At 45.3% G+C, this 11,831-nt stretch overlaps 1 protein-coding gene across 3 annotated transcripts in view; it reads left to right on the forward strand.

The window, feature by feature from the left end:
* bicdl1 (BICD family like cargo adaptor 1) overlaps positions 1-9,319 on the forward strand; it is a 36,824-nt gene extending 27,505 nt beyond the window's left edge. For 2 of the 3 annotated variants that reach the window (XM_029259513.1, XM_029259514.1), the window contains 7 exons: positions 1,628-1,774; positions 2,678-2,857; positions 4,270-4,488; positions 4,724-4,867; positions 4,975-5,105; positions 5,885-6,005; positions 8,130-9,319. In XM_029259513.1, coding sequence (XP_029115346.1) covers positions 1,628-1,774; positions 2,678-2,857; positions 4,270-4,488; positions 4,724-4,867; positions 4,975-5,105; positions 5,885-6,005; positions 8,130-8,315 — 1,128 coding nt within the window. In that variant the 3' untranslated portion in view covers positions 8,316-9,319. Of the gene's footprint in view, positions 1-1,627; positions 1,775-2,677; positions 2,858-4,269; positions 4,489-4,723; positions 4,868-4,974; positions 5,106-5,884; positions 6,006-7,684; positions 7,800-8,129 lie in introns of all 3 variants that reach the window. The other variant, XR_003798290.1, reaches the window with a different exon arrangement.
* Positions 9,320-11,831: the final 2,512 nt, after the last annotated feature.

Below are 11,831 nucleotides of genomic sequence, written 5' to 3' on the forward strand. Positions count from 1 at the left end.
TCGGAAACATGGTGCTGCACCTGTCTCCCTTTTACTGAAGCGCTAGGTGGACGAATCTTCAGAGAGGTGTCACACTTCTCCATAATGCGGTGAGGATGAACCCCAGTGTGATTTAATGAGAAGATGTGACGTTATGACGACGTCAAGACTCACAGAGCGTGTTTGCAGTGTGTTCTCCACTGATCCCGTATCCCGGAGTTGAGATGCACACAGAACCGCTCCAGTTCCTGCATCTCAAGTAGGTTAGCAGATGTAGGTCACAGTGAGGAGCAGAATAAACACGGACGTTCCCCGAACGGAGCTCGCTTGTTTGCCTGGCGACAGGGAGACTTGGCCGGGACGGGACGGGTCGGGGTCGGGTCGCGCTGGTGAGCTTCCTCTGAAAGGAGCTGAGCAGAACCTCGAGGTCGGAGGTCGGACGTGGGCGCTGGCCTGTGGGTGAACTGCGAATGTCCAATGCTGCCCTGAAGGAGGTCACTGTCTCACACAAACCACATAGTGGGAAATCACAGAGAACGTGTGGAGTCTCACATGAAACGGATTAATGTTGTTAGGGTTACGACTGGGCACAGCAGGTGGTGTAGCCTTGGGTTCACCTTCCACCTACTGCCGTATTACTCTTGATCGAGGTACTTACCCCGAATTGATACAGTAGCAGTCCTTTCCAGTACCAATGACTTGTTGAAGTAGTAAGAGTACTCTGCTGTGTAAAGGGACATGCCACATTTATTCTTTAAGCGGAAGCTTTTCTCCAAAGCAACACGCGGTGATTATGATGAGGTATTCAGCAGACACCTGTGTCCCAAGTGATTTACAGTGCTGGTTGCACAGCAGTGAACCCACTACACTGATTTACCCATCTGTAGAGCAGATCAGGGGAACACACAGAAACGCACGCTGTGGGCCACGTAGAGTCAGCAGTTCACCTGGAGGAAAGCCAGGCCGACATGGCGAGAACGTGCAAACTCCGCACAGGCAGGGGGCAGGGGCAGATTCGAACCCAGGTCCAATGGCACAGCCCAGTCTCTGTGGGACCCCTGCGCTACCCGCTGTGCCAGCCAAGTCACTGTAAAGTGGGTTATCTGACAGGGCCGGAGCCCGGAACAGCGGAGTGGGCTAAAATTGTCCAGGCGATTATTTCCTCCTGATTAAAATAAAGGAAAAACATGCTCACTGTGGCATTTCACACGTAAACTGCTCATGACCGTGGATGACGAACGTGCCACACCGGCGTGAGGCAATGTGCTGACGGTGTGCGCGCATTCTGCGCGCTCACGGGGAGCTCTGACTGAGGCACGAGGCCGCCGTTTCCACGTTCCACTCCCTCGGGCGCGGGTCCCGGGCAACGCGCATTCCACAGAGTGTGGGGGGCGCGTCTTAATCTCTTTAACCATCCCTCAGTGCGCGTCCATGACGGGAACGGGGGAGGATTAGTCACCTAAACGACCGAGGCGAGTGCGGGGAATTTCAGCGTTGGATACTTTTAAAAAAAAAAAAAAAAAAAAAAAAAAAAAAAAAGTCGCTGCTTACCGTAACCGAGCGCAACAGTATCCCTGGCACTCTATTTAAACTCGCCGCTCGACAATATATGTCATTTACTTACGTTTTAATAATTTCTTTCGGGCAGATAAAGATGCTTTCGGAGCGTAAGCGGGAGCTGGAGCGGCGCGTGAGCGCCGTTCTCGAGGAGAACGAGCTGCTGCAGTCCGCCGTGGACGAGCTGCGCGAGCGCAGCCTCGTTCTGGAGAGGCAGTGCCACGAGAAGGACCTGCAGGTGAGCGGCCGCTCGCGCTCCCCGTCTCCCGCCGCTGACGCGCGGCTCCCAACGGCTCTGTAACGGACGTTTGTAGAAAGTACCTCAGAGGAGTAAATTACCGTTTCACCCTTTTGAAAAGAGCTCTTTTTTCGGTTTGACATCATCGTGTGGAATGTGAGGGTGGACACGAAGTTTTTGAAAAACTTTTTAAGAAAAAAGTACAGGCGAGAATGTGGTGGTAACTTATGGTGGAAATAAAGGTAACAGACACGGCGAAATTTTAAAGTGTTTACCGAATTGTACTTTTAGTAGAACATCCAGCTGTACGTTGCAAATGGTTAAGACGCCTGGGTTGTTTTGGACTGAAACTCCAGGCTCTCGAAGCGCCGTGTTTTGTACAGAAAAGTGCTGAATTGTCGAAACCTGCTAAATGGAGACATTCAACACATGTCACTGTGAAAGTGGTGGATTATTTTAGGAGCCAATATACTACTGACATCTTACAGTAAATTAATATGCTTCAACAATTTAGAAAAACTTCTTTCAGTAGTAGAAAGAAATGTAGTTTTCTTTTCGTCTTTATTCTTTATAATTAAAATTAATGAACCGTTCGTTCTGGTTAAACATTTCAAAGTTTAAAATTCGAACACACGCGTGCTCCATATAAACATAAAATCATGTTATACATATTTTATAACTCTTCATGTACAATAATTTAACAGTGACACTTTTGTCACTTGAAGAAAACTGAAAAGTTGCAGCGACTGAGTCCTCAGCTCATATGTCCTTTTAATCATCTGAATTATGCCAGTTTCTGAACAGCTCAGCTAAAACAACAGAAACGTGGGGAACTCTGACCGACAGTAAATTTAACAAAAATAGTAAATGTCACCGAAATGAGTGTGTTGTCCTGAATGGCAGCTGCGTCAGAGCCAGGCCGAGCTGCAGGAGGTACGGCTCTCGCACCGGCAGCTGAGCGCGCGGCTGGAGGAGCTCGCGGAGGAGCGGAGCCTGCAGGGCCTGGGGTCGCATCCCGCCAGCCTGCTGTGTGAGATCGAGCAGAGCATGGAGCAGGAGGAACTGGAGCAGGAGCGGGAGCAGGTACTGACATGCCAACCGTCATGTACATGCCTTCCATTCAGGGCTGGCCGTAGCTTTTGGGGGTCCTAAGTAGGGTTTTATTTGTCCCTCAAGTACTACAATATCTTGTTAAAATGGACTTTATACAATTACAAGAGACACACTCATAGTGTATAAATGTGTACTGGTAAATAAAAAGTTCCTGTTTAATCCGTGTAGTTTATTGGATGTGGCAATTTAAAAGGGGACACACTATTCGTATACAATAAATAAATTATTTATTTTAATGACAGCAAAACATAAAATTACAAAAACAGTTTAAATTAGGAGCTGAATTTTCATAACTGCAAAGATAGCAATAACAATATTGCTGTGCTTACAAGAATACTTTCAATAAATTCATAGTAAATACAAACATTACTCTTCGAATTGTCTCATAAAGAATGAGTTCATTAAATAACAATCTTGTTGACAGTCAAAAAAAAATAATTCAGTTAATTATTTGAATGATTCAAAAAAGTAAAATAAAATAACACTGTGATGTTTAGATTACTATACCTTTATCCATAGTGACTTTAAAATTAAATTGAAATTTAGAAAAAACATTCCCTTGTGCTTGTGGCTTTTTTTCTAATTCTTTCTAATTATTATTTTATTATTTTTCTTTTTTCTGCTCCTGACAGGGTCGTTCTTTTCTGTGACATGATTGCCGTTCACTAATTTGCATTCATGGAATTTGCGAGATAGTAGCTCACTTGCAAGCAAACTCTATTGGGCAACTAATTTGTTAGGGGACCCTAAACAGCTGATTATGTCGCTTATTAATTAGGGCCAGCTCTGTTTGTGTTACAGAAGTTATGTATTTTTGATTAAACAAACTTTTTTAAAAATATATTTTTAACTGTACCTTCATGCATATTTTCAAAAAAATTTTGCAGAATACACATTATGAGCGATTAGTTGGCACTAAAATGCACCTAACCGGAGTAAGAATATAGGACCGGGTTAATTCAACTCATTTACACAGTGCTTACAGCTCGTGTGTGGTGTTCCTAAGTGTTGGTGATCAATAAGAGGATGACAAAAGCTGCCCATGTCTATGCGATAAATTAGTCAGCAGTCAAAACTGAATAGATTCATCCAAGATTTTTACGAAATCCCATCTTTGAATAAGCTGAAGGAGTCTGTATTGTTAAGATGTGATGTTACTGTATCATGGACACTGGCATGGAGATACTCATGCATACTTGCCCATACACACCTATATAAATGCTCAAACATACATGTGGAGTTATTCTGCACAAACTGTGAGGAACGAACCATGCTGAGGAAAGCTGGTCTCCAGTGAGATTCTATGAAAGTAATCCAGTTTCTGTCAGTGTGGTGCACAGTGACCATCTGCAGCGCTGTAATATTTCTGCATCAACCCCCAGCTGCGGCTCCAGATGTGGGAGGCCTACTGTCAGGTGCGCTCGCTGTGCTCCCACCTGCGGGGGAACGATATCACTGACTCAGCGCTGTCCACGGATTCCTCCATGGACGAGTCATCAGAGACGTCCTCTGCCAAAGATGTGCCTACAGGGAGCCTGCACGCCAGCCTGCTGGAGTTGCGCAGACTAACTCAGAACCTGCTAGATGGCAACGAGTCCACGGTAACATTTAATTTCGGGGCACTACATGCTGAGACAAAGAAAACAAACACGCAGGTGCTGAGACTCATACTGAGATACAAAATTGAACTTGCTCCATACGGACAAACTGATACACAAACCAGCTCGTGTCAACACATTAATTACCTAGTGTGCCTGTGTGTGTGTGTGTGTGTGTGTGTGTGTGAGATTGAATATATCTGTGCATGTTCGTTTATGTGTACGTTTGTGTGTGCAGGGATCTCGGCGCAGTGACGAAGAGGCGCTGGAGGACCAAGTACGGAAGCTGAGCGAGGAGTTGCGGGAGCTGAGGGAGCTGTATGAGGCAGAGCAGGAGAGGGCCCGAGGCAGCCAAGCAGAGGTGTTGGAGCTCCACAACCAGGTAAGCATGGAGCACAGTGCTCATGTCCTTTCTGGAAACCTAGCTGCACAGATAAAAGTTGTCTGTCAACAGGCTTTTTTGAGTGACGACTGTCTGTGTGCCTCCAGGTGGCGCTGCTGTCAGTGGAGCTATGCGCCTTGCGAGAGGAAAGTGAGCGTTTGCGGGCGATGGCAGAAGTGCACGAGCCAAGTGAGCAGCTGCAGAGCGCCATCAGAGACAGGGATGAAGCCATTGCCAAGTATGTCGAGCCCTAGAAGTGGTCGTGGTCACTCTCAGAACACCCATGAAAAATCCTCAAAGGAAACACCCCCACACATTGTCAGACTGTTGGACTCAAAAGGAAAAGGCCAAAAGCCATTTTACACTGTGAGACAAACAGATTGTTTATTAAAAGGATCTGGCAAACACTCTCTACAGTTTATTATTGAAGGTAACAGTTGAATGATTAGCACCACCTTGTGGTAACAAGCCATCGCTAGTCTCATCATCTCCGTACACAAGTACAGGTTGTAGTTACCAAAAACCCAGCAGATTATATTTATTTAGACTGTACGGTTCAGACTAAGACAGTGCACCAAGCTATGGTGTGCTGCTGTGTGTGATGTATTCTTTTGGCAGTAGTGGTGATGTTCAATAACAGCTTGATCAATGTGACTAATTCCAAACAGCAGAGAGTGAGTAGAGGTCGTTTTGGACTTGGCAGGAGTCTCTCCCTGCTGCAGGGTATTGACTGAAGTCGGTGACCTTAACCCTCGCTAGTTGATCAATAATGGTATGTCACGTGGCTGCTTACTCTCACCTGAGAAGAGCACAGAATGGATCAGATATTGCTGCCTCACAAAGCAGATGCTGTACTGCTATAAAAACAGAATGAGAAGCTCAGACTCACACTGCTGTCTCTAGGGATAAACCTATGTGAATCACTTTGAAGAACGCTCTTCTTGTTCTCTCCTGCACCATTTTATCTGACTCTAATTCCCAGTCATATCTTGACCACCCTGTTTCTCTGCATCACAGGAAGAAAGCTGTGGAGATGGAATTAGCCAAGTGCAAGATTGACATCATGTCCCTGAACAGTCAGCTACTGGATGCCATCCAACAGAAGCTCAATCTGTCACAGCAGCTGGAGGCTTGGCAGGTAAGTCAAAGGTCAGGGGTCATGGGATCACATTGTAAATTACAATATTAAAAATGATTTATCATGCATTATTTACTCCAGGCATACGTGACATAATAATATAAAATTGGGAATCAAATTCACTTCCTTGCAGTCCATATGTGTTGGAATTTATCGAGTTATTTTTGCTGTTTTTGTCTTCATTTTGAAAAAATTAAGTGTGAACCATTTATGAATTCAGGATATACTGTGTTTTAGAACACTATTTTCTGAACACAGGCATAAAATAAACAGGCTAAATAAATTAACTAGCAATTTCAATCGTTAAATGTTAGTTCAACAAGCTGCATAAAATAGTCCATCAGGACTGAGTATTACAGTTTAGCAGATTTACCCATTTGTATGAGTGAAAGTTGTGTAGCAAATAAGAGCATGAAGTTGTAACTTGAAAATTCAAATCCTGCTCCCACCACTGCTATAATACACTTGATCAAAACACACAGCCTGAATTTCTCTTCTAAGAACAGCCTACTGTATAAATGGATACATTGCTTCGGAACAGGACGGTGGCACAGCGAGTAGCGCTGCTGTCTCACAGCATGTGGGTGGTATGAGAGGACGTGCTCAGTCTGTGTGGAGTTCGCATGTCTTCTCCGTGTCTGTGTGGGTTTCCTCCCACAGTCCGAAGACATGCTGTTCAGGTTCACCCATAGTGTGTGAGTGACAGAGAGAGTGTGTTCCACTGATGTATGGGTGAGTGAGCCATTGCAAGTAGTATATCTAGCAGTGTAAGTCACCTTGGTGAATAAGGTGTGTGGGCTGATAACACTACATAGAGTTCATTGGAAGCCAAAGTGTCTACTAAATAAATAAATGTAAACTGGAAAGAGGCATCAAATAAATTTGACACTGCACAGCATAATATGCATATATTTACAGCATATATAGATTTACTTTTATCATCTTGAAAAAACAGACCCTCATTAATTATAAGCACAACATTCCCTCATGGCACATAATGACCTCTCAGTGGTAATGAGGTCACATATCCAGCTTAACTAGCCTGGTTAAAACCCACACAAAAAAAGAGAGAGATCATGACTTTTGTACGTGTGTGCGTGTGTGTGTGTGTGTGTGTGCTTGTATGCATGCGAGTGCACGTCTTCTTGCTGGGACGCATGTAGAGTAGGTAGATGGATAATACAGTGGTTCCAGCTGTTGCTTCTGGATGAAGAAGTTTCAGGCTTGAATCCTACTTCCTGCTGTACTACCCTTGAGTAAGGTACTGATTCTGAACTGCTGGAGTAAACATTAGCCAGCTGCATAAATGGATAAGACTCAGTAAGTAGCTTAACATTGCTTTGGAGAAAAGCATCAGCCAAACAAATAAAGATAACAATGGTACACAAAATTTTGGGAGAAATCCCATATCTACCTTCACCACCCAAGAAACTCCTTACCACATGGTTAATTTTTAAGAAATGCTGCGTCACAGTGTCCTTGAATTCCTGTATGCGTTTAGGGGTTGACTCTCATTTCTCTAGGGCTGACTGATGAATTGGCTCAGTTTCAGCATGAGTGTGTGTGAGTGTGTTGCGGTCTGTAGATGTACCTGTTGTCTCCTTGCGTGCTACTCCCTCCATCTGTAACGGGCAGCTCTCTCTCCTCTCTCCTTTCTCCTTTTCTCTCCCTGGCTACAGTTTGCCTCCTCAGGGCTGTTTACTGTGTGGCTCTTGTGGTTTCTGATCTAGTGGCCTTTCTCAGCTTCCGTACCACCCTTCCCACCTTTGTGGTACCCCCCTCCTTCCTTTCGAGGTGAGCCTTTGTGTGCCATCTCGTACCCTCCCCACTTCGTCTCTGCACTGACATGCTGCTCACCCTCCAAGTCATGTTGAACTGCGCTGAACCGTTAAAAGGCATCACGTACTCATATGACTGTAATGTGCCGTCCATCCTACGCTTTGCTGCTTTGAAGCCATTACCTAAACCCACCCTTACCGGTCAGTCCCAGCATTCTCTACCTTCCTCTCTGTTCATTGTGTTTGCTTCCCTGTCTCTCTATCCATGTCTCCCTCCATCTCACCTCATATGCTTTCCTCTGTTGACCATCTCTTATGCTTTTCTCTATCTTCATACCTTTTCCAGGATGACATGCACCGGGTGATCGACCAGCAGCTGATGGACAAGCATCAGGAGGAGTGGAGGGAATCACCACACTCCTTCTCTGGCACCTCTGGCAGGCGGGGCACCTTCTTGGCGCCACCCTCCAGGAAGCCTCAACGTCTTGCCGATGGGGATAGGAAGCTTTTTTCCTTCTTCAAAAAGAACTGAGGAGAGGGGAGGAGAGGTGGGAGGGGAATGGCCAGAGTGGGGGAGATGGAAATGAAGGAGAAATAGAGAAGACAGTCAGGTACAGGCTAAGACATAGAGGGTGGAAAAGCAGACGACCATCACCGGTTGGCTGAAAGGACTATCATTTTGCACTTTACCTGTCTCCTCATTACATGCTTTAGTGGTGAGTGTGGGAAGGGCAATTTGGACAACATGTCAAAGTGCTCTGAGCTTCTCTCTAGTGGACAAAATGAACACTTCCTCACTGATTTCAGATAGCAGTAACAAGAAGCTCACATGACTGCTACCTATCAGCCTGTATCTGTAACAGCAACTCTCTGTGTCTATCACCCTGCCTATACACTTGAAGGAAGGGTTATTTCCCTGTCCTCCAAGGAAGAACCTGGTCTTGCTGGACAGGCTGTGCTAACTTGCTGCTGCCAGGCTCAGTCATGTTTCTCAGGATTGCTCAGATGTTCAATGTATGCAGCAGCCTTGTAGCTAAAGGCCAGAGCAGAAGGAAGTGTGTGCCAGCCCTCTGTGAGTGCAACAGTTGTACAGGGAAGATAATGCCGCATTGCGTGAAGGGCCGTCAATCAAATGACCTGCCCACCTTCTTCAGGTGGAGGCTTCAGGTGTTCATTGGAACAGTTCCTGGACTGAGGTGATCTGGTCCAGTGTGTAGGTGGACCAAAGTAATCAATGTTAATAAAAGTCACAGCACAAAGTGTCTTGTCAGAAGGGGATTGTTTCAGCCTGTGAGCAGAACAGCACAGAATGTCTACATCATTGATCACCTGTTCATTAATACTGCGATTGGCAATCCTCTTAAAAGGAATCTTTTTCAAGTTAGTAATTACAGTAAGTGCAATTGCATTCTTTTTCTCAGAAAGGACTTCAAGCTATATCAAGGCCTTCATCAGCAGTCAGGTAAAATAAAACTCCTATGTGGTATAAGCTAATGTAATGTGAGCAGCGTTTATATAGATAAATGTGTGTGTGTATATATATATAATATATATATATATATATATATATATATATATATATATATATAAAAGTTATATGACATTTTTTAAAGATACATTATTTCTGATCAGGGGGTATTTAGTGATGATTGAAGCTGGCAGCAGTGGGACACTGGCCCAGTCTTTGGTTCCACTTTTCCTGAAATAAATTTTCAGTAGTTAGGAAATTCAGAATTCTTCAATTTCACTGAAATGATAATAAACCTCAAATGACCAAATTCCCAAAATTGTTTATACTGATAAAATCTGAGGCACTTTTAGAGTTCAGTGAGGAATGTGAGCACTCTGTACAAATACATGTTCACCGTTAAATAATATATGCAGATACAAAGAGAGAGACAGGTATTTATGATAAAGTGTCAAATGATTTATGGCACATTTATTGAGAGTAACTTATGGCTCTTGAATGAGGTTAACATTTAATCAGGCTTGTGCTCATACACCATGCAGAAACTGGTTTTTGGGGTCACAGAATGTAGTTGCAGTCAAATACCTGCAGTGTAAAAGTCCTACTGCCATCAACTGTGCATCTGAAGCTGCGGGAGGGTCAGTCCACTCTGGCCCAGGGTGAGAGGGCTTCCATTCCAGTGTTACCTGCCAGGGAAGGAGCGCGCTGTGGTGTGGGCCAGGAGAGGCACGTTGCGTCAATTTGTTGACACGCCTGAACCGAGCTATGCACATCTCATCTCCCAGTCTCAGCGGAGGCAGGTGTTGGCAAGGTTGAACCCAAAGAACGACTTTTCTATTTTACAGAAATATTGTTTGGGAAAATATATTTATAGCACTACATTTTGAATGAAGAATTTTATAGAAAGATGTACATTTACATGTTGCTGTACCTTTGTTTTTACAAGTACATGTTTACAGGATGTAGGATTTTTGGAGAAACAGGAAGGTTCTGAATGTTCTGCTGTGCGGTCCTGCAGATACAGAACCGACATTCTGATAGAGCCCCGAGAGCTCCAGCAGGTGTGACAGACGACAGGTGTGGTGTTCAGCATTCATAGTGCACTAGGTGTGAGCGGTGAGCCATTCCCGAGCTGCTCTGTGCATGTTGTTGCCCTCAGACAGACCTCGCTGCTCAGACTAATCCTACTGCCGATGCTCACGGTGACTCGCATGACACCCACTGGCTGCTCTGATAGGGCCCGCCCTCAAGCCACGGGGCGTGTGGCCGCAGATCCAGCTGAGGCCCATTTCTCCAACGGCTTCTCTGGAGCCAGTGAAAAGGCAGCCTGTAGCTCCTAGGCCTGCGAGTAGCGCATACCGTGGTATGAATCCGTAATCCTTGCGTCTGTGCAGTCACAAAACCTCACTCGCATTGGTATGTTGAAGGAAGGAAGCTTTCTGTAGGCTGCTGCAGAAGTGCCCTCTACTGGGCAGCTGGGCTACTGCGCGCCTCTGAAGTTCTGAGGGCCACGTGTGACAGGGCATGTGTGTCCTGAAGTCACCGACCCTGCTAGTAACCCAGAGGGCGGGACGGTAGACAAAATGCGGACAACGGGGATGGCGGATGGATCTCACTTTCCTTCCGAGTGGAGCAAGAACAGGGATTAGAGCAGGGAGCGTCACCTGTCCTTAACTCTGCAAAGAAAACACCTCAAAAGCTCATCATTTACACTGTAATAGACCATGTGACATTTTACTGTTTACATTTCTGTGTGTCTACATGTGTGTCCTTTGTGTGTGTGTGTGTGTGTGTGTGTGTGTGGATGTCCCTGAAATCCCCAACCACTTTGAAAACTGTTTTCATTATTTACTTCAAAGCCAGCCTGAGAGGTTTATTTTAATCCCCTTACCTCGTTTGTGTAAGTAGTGTTACAAGTAGTGTCTGCTTTACGCTGTGGAATCAGGACTGTCCGAGCTCTGCTGTCCACAGGGGCACGTCCCTGTCACGGTGTTCACCGTCACTTGTACGTGGACCTCATACTGACAGTCACTTTCTCAGAAAACAGGGAGGGGCTTGCGTTCTGCTCCAGAGATCAGAAGGGGGGGGGGGGGGGGGGGGGGGACAGGGCCCATGCTGGCGGCTCTCGAGTTCCGCTGCGTCCAAAGCAGCCGAAAATTCTAAACGATACCATAGAGAGCAGCACTGCAAACAAAGGAGACCCAGTCCATTAAAGGGTTACTGCACAGAGCACGGCACCAATTGCACTTTGTTCTTCTTAGGAATATTCCTGGAAAAAAAAGCAGACAACCTATTCGTGCAAATTTTTTAACCCTTTCCCACAAATACCACTGGACATCGAGAAGAATCCCAGCTGTCGTGTACATGGAAAATTGTCTGAAACTGTTAAGTTTCACATTTTTGTTTCAAAAGTCCCAGTATTAAAATAACAAAGTACGTATTTAGCAGGTTGGAGCAAAGACCTCCACACGCACGGCCCCCAGCCAGAGCTCAGACAGACTAGAATCTACATCAAACAAGCAGGAGCTAAAACCACAGAGCTCGAGAAATTGAAATTATGATTTTCTATGTTTTATATGT

Source organism: Scleropages formosus, chromosome 17 (genome assembly GCF_900964775.1).
Source record: "Scleropages formosus chromosome 17, fSclFor1.1, whole genome shotgun sequence".
NCBI lineage: Eukaryota > Metazoa > Chordata > Actinopteri > Osteoglossiformes > Osteoglossidae > Scleropages > Scleropages formosus.